We start from the raw sequence: 23,294 nt of genomic DNA, 5'->3' as shown, positions 1-23,294 counted from the left end.
TTCTCAATTTAAAAAATGGAAAGAGAAATGTTTGGCACTTAAATATAACTTTACTGTAACAGGAATTTAGAAGCTCAAGTGCTTTTTGGCAGAATTATTCAGGAATTTCTGCCTTAAGTCCTTTTGGAATGACTGAAAGTTGAGTATCACTCTACTTTGATGCTACGTCCTTTCATTTACAATTTATCTCACACAAGAGGGCTTTGCTTTAGAAATAGCTATTGTTAAGTCTTTGGAGTGGATTATTGCAAGCTTTATGACAAGGAGTGCATAGTAGAAAATATGAGGCACTGGGATGGAAGAAACTGGCAAGAGACTGGGGAGGGGAAAGAACCAAACAACAGGGGGTGGTGATAAGAGATCAAGTGAGAAAGAGGGGGTGACACAAAGGCAGTGGGAGCAGACAGGGAGGGAGGGAGGGACTACAAAACTCAAGTTTGGGCCCTTCTTAAAGCGAGAATGGGCTATGTCGGGGAGTCCATCCCAAGAAGGCCAACTCATGAAATGTTGTGGAGGTATTCAAGTAGTTTCCTAGCTGCAGACAAGCTGCTTCCAGGCAACTAGACCCTAAAGGCACCAACAGCTAGAGATCATCATCAGCAAAAGCAGCTCCTAGATATTCTGAGGGGGGCAGGAAGGGAGAGACAGAGTCTTATCTACCAAACAAGTTCCATGCTTGACACCTGAGGTAATCTTCACCAGATATTCTCAGTCAACTCTCATGCCATACACATCAAGTTTCATGAACTTGTAATTTTTATTTTATAATCAACAAAATATCCACAAAATGAAATCTGAAATACATAAACTCCATAATAATCATATGAAGATTATATGAATGATCATAATAAATGCTATTACCTAGTTTCAATTTAAAATTAAATTTAGTTTTAATTTGCAAACAAATTTCAAGTCATTAGACACAAATACACTTTAATACACCGCTTTACATTCCAGATTCACAGTAATTAGTGGCACAAAGACTGTTTTAAATATATACTTTTCCTTGATCTCAGGTGAAATTCTAAAAGGACAAGAAAACAGTAACTTGAACAAAATAATTGTGTGATGAATTAAAAGGTGGGTGTGGAATGTTTACCCTGTATAGCATTTTTACAGCATGCAAATTATGCTTGTTAGATCAGGATATATGGATTTCATTTCTGCTTCTTTCTTCCAAAGGAAAAGGTACATGACCATGTGGTACAAAGCATCTTCTTAAAATACAATATAAATTTACTAGCACATTTGCTTGTGCTTAATTTTGATGGGAGAGACGTATCATAATTTATCAGCTGCATCTGAAAAATGTTACAAACAATGGTGTCACAGTAAAAGCAAAATAGGAGGCTTAATATTTTGACTGAAATGTTTCCTTATCCAGCATGAATTCTGCAAATCTCTGCTGAAGTTCTTTTTCTCTTTCTTGTTGCCGTTGAACATCTTCTTTTAGGCACTGTAAGAGCAATGTAATAAAGTTAGCATGAAGTAATCTGGAAGGAATAGGATGCTATCCTCACTATGGAAGGAAAGGATTATAGTAAAACTTTCCTAATAAGCCACACAGACAAGTCTTTACTTTCAATGGGAAGTGACAGAAATCTGGAGTTCAGCATTACTATGTAGAGAGCTAATTTCTAATAGACGTTATAAAATGTTCAAAAAAATAGGAATGACACACACTGTATAGCAAAGCCAAATCTAAAAGGAAATCTAAATATAATGATTGTATGATATACAAATTTAAAAAATTATTTTACAAGTACTGCATTGCTTAGTTTATTTCTTTTAGCACTGTCGTTTTTTTAGAGATGGACTGTAGATTAACACTCCACAATTTTACCTCCAGTCGCCTTGGAATAGCTGCATCTTCATGCTTCTTTAATTCTTCAAATGTGCACAGTTCAAGATGAGCTTGTTCAATTTGATCCCACAAGTCATTTAATTGCTTTATGAGTCCCATGGCTCGAGACTGATAACCACCAAGCAATATCTTTAGCTTTTTTTCCATCTTGGCAGCTCTCTTAGCTTCAGTAGTCATGTGACCTCGGTTAATCTGTTGACAAATGCAATCAAGAATGTGGCATGATTATCTAATCATTACATATCTCTCTCTCTCTCTCTCTCTCTCTCTCTCTCTCACACACACACACACACACACACACACACACCATTGAGCTGTAAAAGAAGCGATGTTATATCTTACATTTATCTTCTTCCCTAAGATAGTACACAGATATATAGGAGAATTTTAAGTGCTTACATATGTAACTTATATCTTTGCAAATCAACCCTTCCATACTGTTCAACAGTGCAAACGTGAGATTCTGGAAGTATGAAATAAAAGAACAGAACACATAGGGAAATCCAAGTTTAAAAAAAGAACACACAAAGATACTAGAAGGTAGCAAAGTTAAAGATAAAGCTATTTAAAGATATTAGTAATGTTAAAAATAAGTCATAAATATAATAAATTTATCCTTGTGGAATTAATGTATTTGTCTTTTTTCACAGACATTCTTGAGAAAATTCTGGGGCAAACGCAATACTACAGTATAGTTGAAGAATCTAATAAGATCCAGTGTTTTATATATAGCCTATGCCCTATGTTCTACCTGGATTAATTTTGAACAGTCTTTTCATGAAGCCAAATAAAGTTTCTGAAAATCATCTCATGACCTAAAGGATCACTTCAAGATGAATTTTGGAATTTTAAAATCATGAACTTTTACAGACTGAAATAAATGTTAGTACTTAAGGATATTGGCTATAATCTAAAAAGGCAATTCTCCTAAAATAAGTGTTTAATCCCACTCATCATAGTACAAATGTTGATGGAAAATTCAAAATGGTAGGTACCATGTTAAAAAGCCATTTCTTAGACAAATGAAAATCTTTTTTGACAATTCCTATTGCAATTCTAACAAGCATATTCTAAAAGATAGTTTGTTTTTTTTCCTCCAGAATCCTCCCTAAACAAACCAGCATCAGAATCCTGATTCATTTGCAAAGCTGAACACTTAGTTGCTTCTATCAGGAAAAGGAAACAAGCAGGAGCATCTGGCATCACTTCTGATAAACCACAATGATAAAGAAGCTATGTGTTTAATTGTAGAGAGACTGCTGTTCTGATTGTCCAGTCTGTCTGTTCCTGTCTGTCTCTATTTCTACATATAAAAAACAAATACTTATAAATTTACATTAATTTTACTGATTCCTGCAATAAAAATTAGATTATTGACATTAGTTTCTAAAAGCCAGTATGCTGCATAAAAAACAAAAACAAAAAACAAACCTTCATTTAAACTGTAAACCGCTTTTTTAGAAATTTAAATTTAAAAAATGGAAAACAGGTGAAAATTCATACTGACAATCACAAATCAATGGATTGTTAAAGTAAAGGCGAATAGAATGAAATGAATAGAATAGAGAAGCATAATGTCAGATACATTCATACATAAGGCACGGTGGTGCAGTGGTTAGAGTGCAGTACTGCAGGCTACTTCTGCTGCCTGCCAGCTGCCTGCAATTTGGCAGTTCAAATCTCACCAGGCTCACCTCACTCAGCCTTCCAGCCTTCTGAGGTGGGTAAAATGAGGACCCAGATTGTTCGGGGCAATATGCTGACTCTGTAAACTGCTTAGAGAGGGCTGTAAAGCACTATAAAGCGGTATATAAGTCTAAGTGCTATTGCTATAAGGATCAGTACCTATATTCAAAAGTCAGTCTAAATAGAATACAAAGTTAATTATGTTCAGCAACACTACTTTGTTTATTAAACATAAGCACACGTCACAAAACCATCTGAATTTGAGTAATGGAAAAATTTTCCTATTGAAAATGCTCAGAAAAATGGATTTTCTCTCTTCTCTTCTTGAATATTATTTGAAACTTTTAACTGGTTGAGTTGCAGATGCTTCTTGAAATTCCAAATTAGGGGCCCATGATGGATAAAAAAAAAACCCACCACCATCATTTGTTCAAATTCTACGCCAAGGTTTTGCACTAAATTACTCCTCTTTTTGTTATGTAAAGCCTGAATTTCATGCTATCCACTTGGGGAAGGTATAGAACATCCCAAAAACAAACATGGTCCCAACTCTTCAAAACTTATGTGAAGATTAATATCAGTACACAACTATTTACTATCGCTACAAAATGTGACGGAACTGCCTACTATCAGGGCCTACTTGACAATAACAATGAAACAGAAATAAAAAGATAGTAGGTGAAAAGAGATGAATGTACTTTAAAAATAATACAAATTGAAAAAGAGAAGTTGACATGGATTCTGGCAAAGACAGTGCAGACGGAAATGAAGCAACCAAACGAAAAACCAACAGGGCCTTGGAGGGAATGAAACGTGCTACAAGTAAAGAACTAAATTGAAAGACTGATTTATGGGAGAGTGCAGCTCTTAGGTATGCATTCCAATCAGGGATAGGGGGAAAAAGCACTATACTCACTGTAGTTAACCAGTCAGGATTCCTTTATTAGGACACTAAATTGCACTATATCTTTTTAGGAGTTTAAATCTATATGGGCACGTGACTCAAAGGAAGATAAGTTTGGGTAATGTAGAGAAATTCCAGTCTTAAAAAAAATGATGAGGAACTTGATTAGCAACACTGGGTGGTTTTTTTTTTTTTTGCCACTATTTCATGTAAATATAGTAACCAAACAGCATATGCCAGAAGAATGGATTTATCCTCTTTCTCCATCCTTTGCAGCAGATGGAAAGGAAGGACAATCACAGAAAACTGGCTTGTTGTTCCCAGCTGCCTATATATATATTAGGATATGAAGCCCTGCATTGACATCCCACAAAATAGGTTTTAGCAGATTTCAGCAAAAAACAATGTGAGTATATTTTCTAACAATTTGAAGGAAACACTCATGTATCTTAGTGTATAGATACATGGACTTAGGAAATCCATACACTTATATAAAAACAGAGAATTCACCTTACATTTATGTATACTTTAATAAAATGGTACAATAAATAATTCGGTTTGTGTGCTATTATTTGCAGAAAGCAGAATACCTAAGGGGCAGGTAGGAGAATCAAAGATTAAAGATCATTCTCAAAATTCTAGACAAGACTAACAAACAATGCACATAAAGACATGTGAAGACAATAGCATTTAAAAAATAAAATATTTCATTTGTAGCATGCTTTTAGATTGCAATCCAATATGTGTGTTTGTCTATTAAGAAATAAGCCTTACTGAACTTGAAGTTTTCTTTCAACTAAATGTCAACACATTGGGAGCCTTAATCTATATGGTCACAAATCTGAGTGAATATTTAATATTCATATTTAAGACATCACATAATTTTCATTTGGTGAGGAAAATACTATCTGGAATATTAAAGAAAGCAGTTCATCTTCCATATTATATGACTATGTAATGGAAGACACTGAAGAGCAATAGTGCACTCTGCTGGACTATATGTTTGTTCTATATATAGCAAGTTCTTGGAAAAATAAACAGAGACTATTTTCACCTTTTACCAGGCATTTGTGTTAATTTCAGCTATACCTTCAACATAGAATACACTTCAATGCAATATTCATAAATAAACAATTTATATCCGTCACCCTAAATCGCTAGATCCACACATATTCATTTAGATGACACAAATACTAATTTTATGCAAGTGTAGTTACATAAAACAAAGTCACAGGTAATCTATCATACAATAGCACTACTACATATTTGCAAACCTTTTGCAAATTTGCAAAATTGGTAGACCTGAGCATGATGATCACAACATCCATTTAAAATCTTAACTCTCCAGATCATAAGCACAGAAGCTTAAGTACTTTATATAAGCCCTTAAGTATCATGCATAGTCAATCAATTGTCTTTGAAACCTGAGAGAAACATCCATTATCTTGACAGACTAGCAAAAAACAGTGCTTCTGGTTTAAAAATAACTTATTAATATTATTGATGATTTAACCCTAATTCAGAGGCTAATGTATTTACCAGTCTCTTTTCAACTATCCAAATTTATGGAATCCCATTCAATAATCATGTTTAGGCTTTAAGGTTATGAAATGCAAAGGAACTTGTTCAGTGCAAAGGTGAGATTTGTTGCAAGTCCATCAGACATGATAAAGTGTCTATATTTTTTCACATTTCCACATCCAATGTAAATTTGAAGTACCTTTATACCTTCTAGATAATTTTTCTGGGCTCTTGTACCAATGGTGAGTTAGCTGTCTCTAGCACGAGAGTATTAGCTAAATTTATCCTGGTGCTGGCATTCAGAAATGTAATCCTATGAGCAGGAGGATGGTGATAAATTGTCATTCCATTGGAGAACATTTAAAGCACATCTTATTCATTTTCCCCCTGGCTAATATATAAAATGAAAGTATTTTAGGTAAAACTATAAAGTATTTGGTTGCTCATCAGTATGTAAGTTTTGCTTTTTAATTTTGTATTATCTCTCTCTCTCTCTCTCTCTTCCTGGGACCTCCCTTTTTCCCCCCTTAGTAACAGTGCAGAAAAAGTTAACCATTGCCTTCATCCAGGATCTAAATTATATTAATAAAAATTGTCACAGAATCAGGACAAAAAAAAATTATACTAACCTCTAATCTCTTCTCAAGTGATTCAATCCTGTCCTTTTTACTGGCCAAATTGGCTCGTGTGTAGCGACTCTGCCCAGGAAGGAACAGTACCTGGCTGTAACATTCTTCCCACACCTGATTATAAGCTTCACTTGAAAGCTCTCCATGGCTCATCCCTTGCTTCACAACTTCCATCTCTTGGGACAGAAAGTCTTCAGCCTGTTTGGAATAAAAAAGTTGTAGTAAACTTTTTGCAGCACTTCAACTATGACTTTGAGCCAGTTACTCTGAGATCAACTTCCTCACAGAGTGGTGGTTGTGGGGAAAAAATAGGAGAATACCATGACCATCATCTTAACCTCCTGAAAGAAATGGTAATATTTAAATCTAATTAAGTATATACATACAAAGAAAGTTTATAGGGGCATTTTTGCTATATGAAGAACATACAGGTAGTCCTCAATTTATGACCACAATTGAGCTCAGAAATTTGTTAAGTGAATCACTGCAGTTCTTAAATTAGTAACATGGTTGTTAAGTGAATCTGGTTTCCCCATTGACTTTGGTTGTTCAAAGGTTGCAAAAGGGGATCACATGACTCTGGGACACTGCAATCATCATAAATGTGAGTCAGTTGTCAAGCACCCTAATGTAGATCACATGACCGTAGGGATGCTGCAATGGTCATAAGTGTGAAAAATGGTTGTAAGTCACATTTTTCAGGACTGTTTTAACTTCAGTCACTAAATGAACTGTTGTAAGTCGAGGACTACCTGTACTTTGGATAGGCCAATTACATGGTCAATAAATAAAAAAATAAAATTCATATTCCCCTTTCAGGTTTCCTGTCCTTAACGTTTTGGCATCAATTTTCAGTGGCAACAGATCTAACCACTACTGAAAATTGATTTTTTTATAGTTCTATACATTTTGGCATCACAGATCAACAGGAGCAGTGTCAGGATCTAGCTGGATGTACAAAAAGAACAATGAGAGGTGGCCCCACTGTATCCACATTATGGGATTACAAAGTCATGAAACTGACAGCTGGATCTATTAGGCCTAACTGGGGTACTGCTTAACATAACTTAGATAAAAATCTGAAAGAATGTTTTAAGGAAAGACTTTATCTGAGATAACCAGAAAATTTGATCTGAGAAACTGAAATATAAGCTTTAATTCCCTTCCTTTCTTCATTATTTTCCCCTCAAACCAGGTACTCAACGCCTGCCCCAAATAAAAATCTAAAAGCCTTAAACTGCTTATTCTGGATTTCCAGAATTCCAGGATAATAAAATTAAGAGATGAAATATAAAGTGTTTGGAACTCACAAGTTGACTCGATTTATGATGAGCAATATCAAATATGTTGTATTAATAATAAAATAGTTAGAAAGTTATTTGAAACATTAAGAAATCCAAATGATCAAGCAGCAACTTCTTAAATGTAAGCTAGGTATATATATATAGGTATATATAATGAATCTTTGGTACAAGTTCTAAACATTCTCAGAAAAATATTTTACATCAGAAATGTGGAACAAGACTAACTTAAAAATCCAAAATTGTGCTCCAGTCTCTTAGTGAAATACATGTCCCAGGGACAATGGGAAAGAGCAGCTACAAAACAACGAAAGAACAACAGTTGAGGTGAAATAAAATTTAGTTTCTGCTAATTCTGGCTACTTCTTGCCATTTCTCTTTGGATAAGGTGCAGGAGAGATAAAAAAAGCTGGAAGCTCCAGCTGCGTCAAGTGCAAGCATGATTTTATCAACCAGTACAACCTCAAGTCCTCAAATTTCAGAGAAGGTAAACATAGACCCATATAAAGGTGGTTCAACTGGAATCCTTTGATATTCCATTCCCTAATTTAGACAAAGTATCTAAGTATGAGCAACGTATGAGTTAGCCGAAACAAAAACTACATTGGGAGGAAGAGTAGGCATAGGAAAGGTTGAAGGTTTCTGAAGAAACAAACTCTCCTCCGAACCCTGACACAAACCTCTGCTCAAGGCCCTGTGGATCAGATGTTTGGATGGATCAGACCTGAGAGCTATAAATAATCTATTTCAGATTTTCAGTATCTGGTAATTGCAGAAGTGCATTGCTGTACTAGAGCAGAATATTGAGAGAATCTTCAAACAGACCCACATACCTAACACCACAGTGCACCTGATAGCCCGCTAATCAACTGCTTGGTTGCAGCAGCAGATTGTTTTTGTTTTTTCTAGCACAGGTGGTGAGGCCATACTTTTAAACACTAATATGCATATTCAGCCCTAACCTCACCCCAGTACCAAAAGAATTGCCCAACCCATGCTTTATAGATGTTCTCAACTTGAAAGAATAAGGCTTTTTAAAGTACTTTTCTTGTAAAATAGTTATTGTAAGCAGACAAAACAGGGACCAAAATGATACCAATAAATATCATGTGACCTTCTTGAGCTCTTCTTTTGAAAACTTTTCATACGGATTGTGTTCAAGATATGCTATATGTTCTGTGCTACTGGTTCCCAGTCCTGGAACTTTCGTCTTCTTGCTGCCGGGGACCTCCCCATAAGGATGATGCACAAGATCAAAGTGAAGCATAGTGATCATCTCTTTCTTAATCAGTTCTTCACTCTTCTGTAAATCGGTTAGCGGTGGCTCTACATTTAAAGGTCTCAGAATTGTTTCATTTACCTAAAACAAACCAACAAAAAATCATTCACATTGTCACTTAGGAGCAACCTCTTATAATCTAAATTCTTCTTTTATTAGATTCATGTACTCTGCAACTGGAGCACAGATACACACATTTTAAGCTTACAAAAATTTAGAAATATTTTACTGTTTTTAAAAAGATTTTTAATCAACCAAAACTACATCAGTGGATTTTCTGAAAGGGATGCTTTAAAAAGAAAGGATGATCCTAATGGGCCCTTTCTCCACCTCAGACTTCGTGACTAACTCCTATACTACAACTTTTACCCTCTTACAGAAATAGGCACATATTTATTAGAATTAGGAATAACTTACTTCAGAAGGTCTTGGTAGATCTTTCTGAACAGCTTTGTGCATTCGCTTTAAAGCCTTTAGACGCTCCATTTCTCGAATGGACTGGAAAGAGATTTCAGTAATTAGGGTGAGTTTTTGCAAGACTTCTCAGTAACACAGAGCACAGTGAAAAGCCAACAAAATCTGTTAGAGAAAACAGTGTCCTAAACCAAATATAGAGCAGGGAAATGTAGTGCTTCAAAGAATTTTTTAAAAAAGGAAATCCCATTCCACTATACAAAATCATTCTTCCATAAAGCGGAACAATTTGTTCCAGACTTTTTTTTTTTTAAATTACCCTGCCTTTTTTTCAAATACAATTCAAAGCAGCAAATATATCAGTACTTCCTCCTTCTCCTATTTTCCCCACAACAACCCTGTGAGGTGAGTTGAGCTGAGAGTAGCCCAGCTGGTTTTTCAAAGCAGGATTACAACTCACAGCCTCCTGGTTTCTAGTCCAGCAAATAAAAGTTACCGTTATTATAGGAAATCTACATTGCCAAATCCAAATTGCAACTGACAGGACCCAGCAGAAGAAACAACCTCACTACCCCTACTGTCTGTGTTTATACACAATACTTAGTATCAGTCTCTGTATTGTCCTAATCCCAAAAGTATGGTGCAGAAAGTCAGTAACTGAACAGTTTCCCATTCTAAAATGAATATATCTCCAAGTACTGTCACATTATTTTAACTGCCTTTCTGTGAACCAGTAACTTAGCAGTTGTTTTTTCACTGATAATGAAGGAATATGTAAGTGGTTTACATAACTGTCTCCTAAATATTTATTGGTTTAGGAAGTGATCATTATCTTAGTCAGGTACTTACCCATGATTTACACAAAAGTTTCCTGGGATTGCATAATACAGTGAGTCAAAGTCTAACCACAATGGTGGAATTCATGCAGTGTGCAAGCTTAAGATATAGTTAGGTATAACTATAACGCCAGAGAGATGCCTGAATAAGGGTGAAGAATCTTAATTTAAAAATTATCTTCAAGCACAGGATAATAACTCAAATGATCCATTTATACCTAACGACTGAAGAACTACAAAGCTCAACCTGCATGTTCTTCTAACAGAGAATCAGAAGTCTAAGGGATCTTGCCTGTTGAATGTTTTCTGAAGGATCCTTGTCTGAATTCCATTCTTATGTTTCCGTGCCCCAGGCAGAGATCTGATACTTTGACCTCTAATATTTTTAATTGCATTTTTTGCAATTTATCATTTTAACAAAGTTTGCACTTATTTATCACTAGCTCTGTGAGAGAATATTCCATAGAAGCAGGACATATAATCTAATAATCATAATACATGGGAAGATATATTATAAGCATCCCTTTGTTCTATGATGACAAATCAATTGCGGCCAACTCCTCTTTTATACATTTTACCTGTTTGCGAGCATCTGCATCAGCTGCATCTTCTATGTATGTATCATCTGCATTATGATCATCAAGCTCCTTCTCTGCATTTTCTGGTAGAACAATTTCAAAGTCGTTCTTTGGAGCAGGAAGACCCATCAATCCTAGACGCAAATTTTCACGGGATTCTCTTTCCTACAAAATGTTAAAAAGAATTTAATAAAGGCAATACAAGAAAAAAAATTGCTTTCCTAAAATTAAATATGCTTTTTTCTCTGGAAGAATGGTTGAAATCATTTTCAGGTCTCAGGTCTCTATATAAAAATGGCAAAAAATTATGAAAAATTTACAATACAATTCACTTCTAACCTAAACAAACCACATTTTACAATATCTTTTTTTGTTTTTTTCCCTCTTTATTTTTACAAGTTACTCAAGGCAGCGAACATATACAATACTCCTTCCTCCTCCTGCTTTCTCTACAACAACCGCTCTGTGAGGTGGATTGATCTGAGAGTGACTCCCCCAAAGTCACCCAGCAGGTTTGTATGGCTAATGTGGGACTTGAACTCATGGTCTCCTAGCTTGGTGCCTTAACCACTAGACGAAACTAGCTCTGTTTGTTCAGTTTGTTCTCAGTTCTCCCTTACAACAAAGAAGTGGCAAATCAGCAGTTAAAGTGTGGCACGTAAAAATTCCTACCAAGTGCTAGTATTGCAAAGTTTAAAGTAAGATGTTTATTCTTTTTCAGTCACAATTTCTTGCAACATTAAGTTCCTAACAACCTCTTTTAATCTTTTTCCTTCCACAGATGCTTATGAATCATAACCCCAGCTTGCAAAAGTCAATGATAATCATTTCCCAATCAATCCTAGGGTCAGAGGGAGCACCGGGAAATCACTGAGATGCTTCCACCTCTATCTCTGATCACCATAGTTGCAATAAACAATGATGGATCATGTCATTTTTGTTGTACTTCATTGAAGTCTTCAAGAAAAATTGTGAATTCTTGGGCACAGGCTTCCAACCAGCTATGAATCCACAGGATGATCTTCATTACACACAGGAAAACTAAAAGTATCTTCCGTTCTTCCCCTAGAGCATGTAGCCATTCTGGGACTAGGCTTGCAATTTTTCAGAAGCACATCATCCAAAATAAGAACTCAGATGTGATCATTCAAATAGGAATTGTACTTCAAGTACAGCAATCCAAAGTTGAAAAAGAATTCAAAAAATTAAAATTAAGCTTTATTTATAGAATAAAATCCTCAATTGATGTTCCAGTGCTCTGTTTTGGGGACCATTTTCTTAAAGTAGATGTGATTATAGAAAAAGCTTTCCAACTCTGCAACGTCACTAGGGCCTTATTACTTAATACAAGAGTCTTGAATAATTTTGAAAATTATTTCAACAATGTACTAAATTGCTCTTCTATAGCTTTTATCCTCTAATTAGTATTTTATAACCTTCAGAAATTTCTTGTCACTTGATCACAAGCAGTTTTTAAGCCAGCCTCTCAAACTGACATGGATTTGCATAAAAGAATGTTAAAGTTCAACCAAAAGAAAAGTTATCAAGCGATCCTCTAAGTTGCTAATAAAACCTCAGATCCTTCCATGTACTCTGCTATTCTTTTTTCTCCCAAGAGATAGGAAAAACAGAATCACATTATATGTACACCTTAGATGTATAAAAACTTTAAAACTTTCCTCCAAATTTCTGATATAAAAGCACCTAAGTAGCAAAGCTGGAGATAGAAGTGTTTTAACATTCCCTATGCTGTTTAGCTCACCAATGCAATTAACTTTTTAGGTAATTGAGTTTGCTAAAGGTACCTATATTTTATCTTTAGTGAGGAAGAAAAGTAGAATATACATTCTCCCAATATCACTACTTTATTTTACTATATTTTAGTAAAAACAAAAGGAAAATGGACTCTATATAGCATTCTATATATCCTTTCCTGCAAAACTACTGAGTGCCAGGTTCTGGATAACTCCTAAAGCTAATGTCCTGTATATAGTCATCTTATGTGCAAAGATCCATGAATTCAATTTCCAGGGGAGGTTTTGAACTCCACAGAATAAGATCTGAAGATTCCTAATGTGGATAAATCCAGTCATGTACTGACTCTTGGTGGTTAATACTACTGCTTTAAAAGATATGCACTGCATCTATCCTGCTATGAAGTTTCAAACTAATCCTATTGGACTTACAATTTTGTGAGCTTCATCTAATGAAATACGGTATTACATTAGAAATAATATATCACATGTTATGTATATTAAGATATTTTCTTACCTACCATATGTTTTGTATAGGATGGATCACTATAATCTGCCATCCCCTCCTCAGGATTAATATTTAGCTTATCACGCAGTGGAGTTCTGCCTGGTGTCACTCCTATCACTGGCTTGGGAGTCATTCCACTATGAGGAGTCAGACTTTCAGCTCCATGAGTAGGAGTCCTACAAAAATACAAAATTGGTAGAATGCATCAGTTCTCAGGCAGTGTCTAATCCACTTAAATATATTCATCATAGAACTTGCTAATATGACTGTGTTTTAGGTTTTGAATCAGCAGCTAACAAAACTATAAGGGATGGCAAAAAGGAATTTTGTTTGATGAACAAAGTAGACGAGACTGGACAGACATAGTAAACTAGAAGATTTGGGAGGAAAAAAACAGCAGTTCTATCTTGGGCATATCAGAAACAGTCCCCTGTTCACCAATCAATAAGCCTGTTATTCCTCACACAACAACTTCTCTGAATTAAAATCTTCATCTTTAAATAAATCTTGAATCTCAAGAAACCAATGTACAGCCTTTTCAAAAATATATCTCTGATAATTCTATCTTGAATGGTTGAACATAGATAGGCACTTGTTGAATTTGAAATATTAGCATATTTCTCTGACTTGCTGATGCTGAGTTTTCACTCAGATTGAATTTGAAAATAAAAACTTAAATTTTGTTTTGCATTAGGAGTTTTCTGTGCGTGCATGAATACTGCATATTTTTGAACTTGGTTGCCACTGATTTTCAGAGTGCATTTAAATGCAGATTTTGCTACTTTATACAGACTGGTGCCTGTAAATGTAGTAGTGTCTGTTTTTGCTACTGAGATATTACTATTTATTCATACAGCTTTTCTTTTCTTTTGTTTGGCTATAAGGGAAGCAAAAATGTCTAATAATAATAATTACAATAAAGTACTGTAATAATAGTAAACCAGGCACGGTCCCAATTGTTTCTGGCACACTATACCCAAAATTTGGGACACCCCTGCACACTGACAAAATTTCCATCTATCAAATACAAAAGGCCACCCTGCTTGGATCCATACATGTACTATACTGATACTTTGTGGCATCTTACTTGATGTGTAAGAAAGCCAACACTACCTAAAGAACTGGCAGCTATGATTTCACATTGTTGTGCATATAGTAGTAATAATAGTAGTAATACTAATAATAATAAAGCAGGAATTGTACTGATAAACAGGCTTCCTGTTCTTTTTCGAACTTGTTTAACACATATATTACATTTAAATTGTCACTAGGAGTCAAAACCAGCATAAAAATTAGCCAAGGCTAATTCTTGATATTTCAAAATATTTTTGAAAACATTAAAAAAAAATCTATGAACTACTCACTCTTATAGCTTTGAAGTAAGAAAAAAAAAACCCACAAAGGACAAGGAATTCTTTTCACGGTCTCATCAAATCTATGCATGCAAACCTCAACATATTTTGAGCAGAATTCAGAATATTAGCATTATCTCAAATTTTGTTTTATCATAATGCAGCCAATTTAGAATGTTCTAAAGACGCATTGCAGGAAGGTTCTTCTGTTCTTACCTAAAACACATTTTTGTGTTTCGCATATACCTGTATAACTGTGCCTTTATTTTCTTTGTAAAGATCCTGAAGAGTACAACTCTATATATGAAAAGTACCACTTCATCCTTACTGCAGGATGCTTCAGTGATGTAGTTCAATATATTGAACCACAACTATTTTTCCGTTCAAATTTCCTCTGTGTAAATGAGCCCTATTTGTTATGAAGTTTCTGGGAATTGTTTTAGGAATCAACCTAATCATCCAAACAGAAAATGTCCCTCATTTTTTTTGCAGAAAAATCTAAAATGCCCTTTTCAACAACTCAAAAATCTAATTTACCTGAAGGGAGTGGAAAGCACAGTATTTGGTGTCTGAACAACTTGTCTCTGAGGTGTTATTCCAGAGAAATCACTTTCATGTAAGGGTGTATTAAGACCTCCTTTCAAGGGAGTATCAACATTTGTAAGTGCCATTAAATTCTGAGCTTCCTGTAGGGAAGACAAAGTACATAATAAACATTTTTCAAAATCACCAAACAATTACAACAATTGTAAAACAATAACAGTTATGAATCACCATATTCATATGCAGAATTACCAACAGATATCCAACGTCTCTTAACAAGCAATTACTGTCTTTACCACCACCACCATCTGAATGTTTTAAATTAGAGTTCATTTTGGTTACAAAAACTCTTTTTTAACGTTATACTGGAACTGCTTCTGCTTTTATTTTCTTCTGCACCCCCCCCACCCCCCCTTTGGATAGGTTTGGGATGTCCCTACTCCTCAAAAGAAGGACATATCAAAACTTTTTCCACCAAGCCACAATTATTATCTCTCTCTCTATAGAACTCAAATAAATATATAAAAATTATCTGCTGGTATTTAGCCTGTCCCCGTTTTTACTCCATGGCAGACAGAATTGTAGTAATGGAAGCTGCAGGACAATTTGCAAGTGAATCAGTGTCTGTTTAAGCATTACCTGTAGGATCCTGTCCTGTGCAGCAGGTGTTTTAGGTGTTCGAAGGGCAATACTGTTGTTGGTTACATTGTATTCTGATAAGAGCGTGCTGGAAGCAGAATTTGTAATTCCAGATTCTTCTGCTGTTTGACGGGCAATCTCACTTGCTTGACCAACTTTAACTACTTCCTCGAGTTCTGTATCTGAAATCTTAAATAAAGAGCAAATGAAATAAGAAACAATATTGCAGGTTTGTAATATATAGACATTGGCAACAGTTAGTAAAAATTCCAACTCAGAAAAAATCGTGTTATGAAAGAAGACAGTGTTTGTGATGCATATTCCACCTAGAGGCAATGAACAAAATCCTCAACTGGTTAGTCATGGATGATTCCTTTTTTCATATAGCTAATGCAGATGAGGTACTTGTCCCTTCAGTTAACAATTGATGAAAATAAAGTTTCTCATCTTTAAGACTGCACTGTAGAGGACTTCCGGTGGCTCCGCAGACGTCGAGGACGGTCTCCATAGACCGCCAGCCACCCGATCTGTAAAATCCGCCCTGACAGCGCTAAACAGCTGTCCGGCGGTTTGAAAAAACTCTCCTTCGGGCAAAGAAGGAGAGGAGAGCCGGAGGGGGTGGGTAGAGCTCCCCGATAGTCACTGGATTAACTCCAGGGACTCGGAGGGTGAGAGCTCCCCAGTTCACCCCTCCCATCGCTCCGGATCGCTGGTGCCTCTGTCTTCAGAGCAAGACGTCTGCGTCCAATTCTGCCGGCAAACAGTGAGTTTTAATGATTTTCAACAAGGCAGACAGAGCGGAAGCAAGAGTGCAAGCTTTTTAAGAGAAACAGAACTTAACTCTGTGAATACATTGTTGCAAACGGAGCTCTCTGGAGCTGGAGGCTGGGAGGAAGCCTTTGTTATGGGCGGAAGGGAAAGTGAAAGTTAAAAGGAAACTGTTTGTTAATAGCCCTCTGCCTGAAGAGAAAACTACTGGGCTTTGAGTATAGTTTGAAGAGAGGATTGTTTATTTTGGAAAAACTTTGGAATATACTTTCTAAGACTGTTTACAAGATTTTCTGGCTGTAAAAGGAAAACTTTTTTTTAAATAAAATGGCTGCTAAACAACTAAAGCCACCAACTTCTAAAGGGGGAGGAGGTTCCCCTGTAGTGACTCAAAAACAACAACTTCCGGCTGATACACAGTCACAAGACCTTAAAGAATTTATAATGGGTGCCCTGAATAATCAGACAGAAATGATGAAAGGATTTTCAGAGGAGTTAAAGAAACTTACAAGTGTGGTGGAGGAAAAACATGATGAAATAAGAGATGATATTGTCTTCGCAGTTTCAGGACTGGCTACTCACATGTTAAAGATTGAGGAGAGAGTGCGGGAAATTGATGATGCTAATTTGGAGATTGCAACTAAACTGGGAGAGGTTATGATACAGACAGAGAAAGTGGATGACGAGATGGTTATGTTACAGTACAGGTCAATGGAATTTGCCCTGAGGCTGAGAGGTTTGAAAGAAAAGAGTGGTGAAAATTTAAAAGATGTTTGTTCCAATGCTTTAGCAGAGCTGATTCCAGAAAGGCCAGCAGATGTGGCAATTCAAATGGACAAAATTTACAGGGTCAACTCCTGGCTGGCAAAACAAAAGCAGCTACCAAGAGATGTGGTGATCTATTTTACAACAAGGAGAGTTAGAAATGATATTTTGCAAGCGTCTTATAGAAATAAGATTAAAGTGGAAGGACAAGAGCTGGTGGTCCTGAAAGAGCTTCCTCCTAAAATGTTAAGAGATAGAAAGCAGTTTGGCTTTTTGGTGAACGAACTAAGAAACCAGCAAATTCAGTACAGATGGGATGTCCCATTTGGGATAATAGTGCCATACGCTGGGCAAAGACATCGCTTAAACACAGTTGGAAAAGCAAAAGATTTTTATGCCAATGTTTTAAAGGCTGGAAGGCCACCCTCACCAGGGGGTGCTAGAAAGCAATTGGAAATTACTCAACAAGAGAAAGATGGAGGGCAACCACAAACCTATGCTCAAGTATTAGCTGGAGGAGCTATTCTGGAAGAAGATCCATTACTGACTGGGGGTTCACCACCAACTTTGGAGTCATTAACGATGATTCAGCTGCCAAAAGATCAACGACTGACAAGGGCTACCTATAAACAACATATGGCGCAACAGCCTCAAGATCCAACTCAACAAGCCCAAAAAACGCAAGCTGTGGGAGGAGCTAGGCCGAAGTCTAAAATGGCGGAGGAGGTTCAGCTGATGCTCTCGAAGCTTGGAACGCCCAGAGATGGCAAATAAATTTCTATCTTGGAATGTTAACGGTTTAAATTCTCCACAAAAAAGAAAGAAAATATTTCATTATTTGAAGCAATTTCAGAACGATGTTATTTGTTTGCAAGAAACGCATATTAAATCTTCAGATCAAAAGTACCTGATAAATTCGAAATTAGGTACACATTTTGTGGCATCAGCACCAGAAAAGAAAAACGGCCTAGTAATATATGTTAAAAGAGGCTTAGTGGCCAATTTAATTGAGGCTGATACTCAAGGTAGATATATCGCAATTGAATTAATAACACAGAGTGGGAAGCTGCTTGTAATTGGAGTATATGCACCTAATCAACAACAAGATAAATTTTACAAACTTTTACATACTAAAATACTACAATGGGACTATAGATCCTTATTTTTAATGGGTGATTGGAATGGGGTATTAGATACCCAGAAAGATAAAAAAAGTCTTTCCAAGATCTCCATGCGTGCTAAGTTGCCTAAATCTTTTTTTGATATTTTGGAGGATATGGAGCTTAGAGACGTTTGGAGAGAAAGGAACGTATTGGAGAGTGATTTTACTTTTTTCTCAGACAGGCACCAATCTTTTTCGAGGATTGACTTTATATTAATTACAAACGATCTTTTTTCTAGGGTGAAGAGTACGAAGATATGTCCAAGAACTTTAACTGATCATAGCCCAGTTTGGGTGGAATTAGAGCAGGAGAGAGGGGAAAGGAGGTCTTGGAGGCTAAATGAGAATTTATTTAGATATGAAGACAATCTGTGTGAGCTTAAAAAACAAATGAAAGAATTTTTTATTAATAATATGAATAAAGGAACATCGATGGAGATGGTATGGGATGCGTGTAAGGCTTATATGAGAGGAACATTAATCTTTTTGAATAATAAACATAGATTAAAACAACAAAATAGACGGAAAGAGATAGAGGAGGAAATTAAAAAGAAAGAACAATTACTTATAATTAATCCAGGAGATAAAAAGGCAAAAGATATGATTAATATTTTAAGACAGCAATTTAATATGTTAATGGCGGGGCAAGTAGCAACTAGCATACAATATGCCAGACATAACACATTTTGCAATGCTAATAAACCTGGGAGATGGTTGGCTTACACGATGAGGAAAAAACAGAAATCACGTATTATAGATAAAATAGAATTTAGAGGTAAAGAGATTTATCAACAGAATTTAATAAAAAAGGCTTTTTTGGAGTTTTACACAAAACTATATGCCAAAGATGCAATTCGAGATGTTGATATTGATAGATATCTAAAGATGGAGATTCCTGAATTAACGTTGGAACAGAGAGATAGATTGAATCAGCCAATAACTTCTGAGGAAATTGTTGGAGCAATTAAACAATTAAAAATAGGTAAGGCTCCGGGAACAGATGGACTAACAGCTGTTTATTATAAACACTTACAATCCGAAATGTTAGAACCACTAAAAAATTTATTTAATAAGATACAATTAGGAGGAGGAGTACCACCCTCTTGGAAAACAGCCTTTGTTTCATTAATTCCAAAGGAGGATCGAAATTCCATTAAACCGGAGAATTTTAGGCCAATTTCACTTCTGAATACTGATTATAAGATTTTTGCTAAAATATTAGCCAATAGACTAATGCCAGTTATGCAACAAATAATTCACAGTGATCAATCAGGGTTTATAAAAGGTAGACAAATGAGATACAATGTTAGACAAATTGTAAACTTATTGGAATATTTGGAAAAAAATAACCAAGTCCCTGCAGCGTTTATATTCTTGGATGCAGAGAAGGCATTTGATCGTTTGAACTGGCAATTTTTGTTTAAGATAATAGAGAAAATGCGCTTTGGGGAATATTTTACACAATCAATTAGAGCGATATACCAGCAGCAATCAGCACAAATCATAGTTAATGGAGGTTTAACAGAGGCTTTTAAAATTGAGAAAGGAACAAGACAGGGGTGTCCTCTGTCCCCATTATTATTTATTCTGACTTTGGAGGTATTACTGAATAAGATACGTGATTCACAAAAACTGAAGGGTATTGTAATTAGACAACAAGATTATAGATTAAGAGCCTTTGCAGATGATTTGGTTATTACCTTATCTCAACCTACAGAGTCGGCTCCATACATATTGGATATAATTAATCAATATGGGAAGGTATCAGGATTTAAAGTTAATTCACATAAGACAAAGATGATAGTTAAAAATATGATTACATTTGAAAGAGACAAATTAGCAAGATTAACAGATTTTGAAATAGTTAAAAAGGTTAAATATCTAGGGGTATACATAGCAGCTTCAAATACAAAATTATACAAAAATAATTATGAGGTACTTTGGCAGAAGGTACAGAAGGATATGGAAAATTGGAAAAAATTACAGTTGTCTTTATTGGGAAGAATTGCTGCAATTAAAATGAATGTTTTACCTAGATTTTTATTTCTGTTCCAAATGATACCTGTGCTTAAGAAAGATGAAAATCTGAGAGAATGGCAGAAAGGTGTTAATACTTTTATTTGGGCAGGGAAAAAACCCAGAATAAAAATGAAAATTATACAAGATACACGTGAAAGAGGGGGTCTTAAAATGCCTAATTTAAGATTATATTATGAAGCAGCGGTTTTATCACAAATCAGTGATTGGTTTAATTTAACTGAGAGGAGAATTTTGAATTTAGAAGGTTATGATTTGTTATATGGATGGCATGCCTATTTGTTATATGACAAAAAAGTGGATAAAGTATTTAAGGTTCATATATTAAGAAATGCTTTGTTAAGGGTTTGGAAAAAATATCAATATAAGTTAAATTATAAGATACCTTTATGGGCAAATCCTAGACATGCAATAGAAAATATAAGTATAGAACAAAAACAGGAGGTGATTACTTATAAAGAGCTTCTTATTATGGAAAGGGGGGCAATGTATTTGAAATCTTTAGATACACTGAGAGAAGAAGGTATAATTTATACATGGTTTCAGTATGGTCAACTTCAAGCTAGATGGAAGGAAGATCAAAAAACTGGCTTTGTGCAAAATGAAGAGAATTTGGTAAAACAAATTAGAGATCAAAAACAAATGCATATTAAAAGGTTGTATAATGCTTTATTGGAAATAGATTCTGAGACAGAATTGGTTAAAGACTGTATGATTAAATGGGCACAAAATTTTCAAGAGCCAGTAATGATGGAAACTTGGGAAAAGATTTGGATTAGAAATGTGAAGTTTACACAAGCACAAAATTTAAGAGAAAATTTTTATAAAATGTTTTATAGATGGCATTTAGATCCTAAAAAATTATCATGTATGTATTCTAATGTGCAAGCTAAATGTTGGAGATGTGACTGTGATGATGCAACTTATTATCATATATGGTGGACTTGTAGAAAAATCAAAGCATTTTGGATAAAGATTTGGTGGGTGATCCAGAATATTCTCAAAAAGAGACTGAAATTTACTCCACAGTTGTTCTTATTGGGTATAACTACGGACTGTACAGTTGCAGAGACTAAATTGATTTTGAACTTGATAACAGCAGCAAGATTGTTGGTAGCACAATACTGGAAGAAGGACTTTTTGCCTACTATTGGTGAATGGATACTGAAAGTAACTAATTTAGCTGAAATGGCTAAAATTTCAGCATATCTGAAGGATCACACACAAGAAAGGTACATACAGGACTGGAGAAGATGGATTGATTATATACAAAATAAGTATCAGACCAAAAAATATCAAATAGCTTATGAATGATTTCTTTTATTTGTATAAGCGTTATATAAGTGACATTAGAAGTATTATGTTTAAGAAATGGGATTTTATATACGGGGGGTTAAGAATTTTTTTTTTAGGGATGTTAGTTTAATGATTGGTTATGCAATTTAGATTATTGTTAGAGATCAATAGAAATACCTTGTGTTCTGCTCTGGGAAGTCGGGGAGGGGGAGGGGGGGTTGTGGGGGGTGATGGGGGGTTGTGGGGAAAATATGTTTGTTTTTTTAAAACTTTTTCAATAAAAAAAAAAAAAAGACTGCACTGTAAACCACAAAATATATTTAACAAATTTTAAACTAAGTATAGTAAAAGTCCAAGCTCCTTAACGAACAGAATATAGAAAGTCATGCGTATGCCTTGCCACTTTGCTTCATCACCTATGAATGCAACTACTATTCATTTAAAAATGTTAAGAATACCCTCTCTCACCAAATGGTAACCCTCCCTCAGCAACCTGGAACAGCGATATTGAGTGCCAATAAATAAATGCAGAATATTTCTCAGAAGGAGAAAACTTTTGATGAGATGTGAAAAAGGGAACTATAAAATGAGTCCATGGCAATAAGAAAAATGAAGGGGAAAGTTTTGTCTAATGACCTGAAGGACAAAATGGTGTTAGCTAAGCTAACCAGATCACCTGTCTTCCTATCACTTTTCCTGATCTCTTAAGAGTACAGCCATAACGATGCTTAGAAGGTAAACCATGGCGTTATCAAGGAGAGGATAATTGGAAGTAAGGAAAACTATGGGAAACAGGGCCAAAACAGATAACACTTAAAAATAAAAAAATTAAACAGTAACATTTATTCTAATACACAATCTCTTATCTATGTATTACCAAAATTCTTGTCATTCCTTTAACTGGGAGAAATGATACTTTAAAAGGCAACAATTTTTGAACCAAGTTATCTCAAATGGGCTAACCTATGGAAGTTAGCCCACTTGAGATATCTAGGATCTATGACTTCTGAGGGAATGAAATTTGGGAAAGTTGTGGCTTCTTCAGTGCTACTGTGTGCTGCTTCTTCATTTTCAATGTTCCGTGTTAGTTTCCCAGCCAATCTTAAAATCCCTCTCTTCCCCATCCAGCAGTAGTCACTTATTTGCCTCTGCTGTGAAGGGGAGATTCCCAATACTCCTTGCCAGATTCCCACAAAGAAACTCAATGGGAAAGCTGGTTGGAAGCTAGAAGTCACACCTACTCCCACTGCTTTTTTGCTAGCAGTTGGTCATACTGTTTCTTTGTTTGGTAAGGAAATCTCTGAAATGTTAACCCAAGAGGAAATGGGTTGTCTAGTTCTTAATAAAACCATTGCCTTTATAGTTCTACCTTCATTATCTCACTACCTCTGACCCTATGGATTACATACACAGAGAACAAAGAGAGAGACAGAATGATTTGCATAAACTGATATAAGG

General features: G+C 35.3%; 1 protein-coding gene across 2 annotated transcripts in view; it reads right to left on the bottom strand.

Moving 5' to 3' along the window:
• Positions 1–738: 738 nt before the first annotated feature.
• CDC5L (cell division cycle 5 like) overlaps positions 739–23,294 on the bottom strand; it is a 31,207-nt gene continuing 8,651 nt past the window's right edge. Inside the window, exons 8-16 of one of the 2 annotated variants that reach the window (XM_070933120.1) lie at positions 15,809–15,997; positions 15,164–15,312; positions 13,288–13,450; positions 11,013–11,177; positions 9,602–9,682; positions 9,020–9,265; positions 6,605–6,802; positions 1,844–2,056; positions 739–1,456 (exon numbers count right to left, since the gene is read on the bottom strand). In XM_070933120.1, the coding sequence (XP_070789221.1) occupies positions 1,352–1,456; positions 1,844–2,056; positions 6,605–6,802; positions 9,020–9,265; positions 9,602–9,682; positions 11,013–11,177; positions 13,288–13,450; positions 15,164–15,312; positions 15,809–15,997 (1,509 nt within the window). In that variant the 3' untranslated portion in view covers positions 739–1,351. Of the gene's footprint in view, positions 1,457–1,843; positions 2,057–6,180; positions 6,289–6,604; positions 6,803–9,019; positions 9,266–9,601; positions 9,683–11,012; positions 11,178–13,287; positions 13,451–15,163; positions 15,313–15,808; positions 15,998–23,294 lie in introns of those variants that run through there. The other variant, XM_070933121.1, reaches the window with a different exon arrangement.

Source organism: Pituophis catenifer, unplaced genomic scaffold, assembly GCF_029215685.1.
Source record: "Pituophis catenifer annectens isolate HBS135680 unplaced genomic scaffold, rPitCat1.0.hap2 SCAF_1, whole genome shotgun sequence".
NCBI classification, from domain to species: domain Eukaryota; kingdom Metazoa; phylum Chordata; class Lepidosauria; order Squamata; family Colubridae; genus Pituophis; species Pituophis catenifer.
The sequence above is the reverse complement of the archived record's forward strand: the minus strand, read 5'-3'. Positions and strand labels throughout refer to the sequence as shown.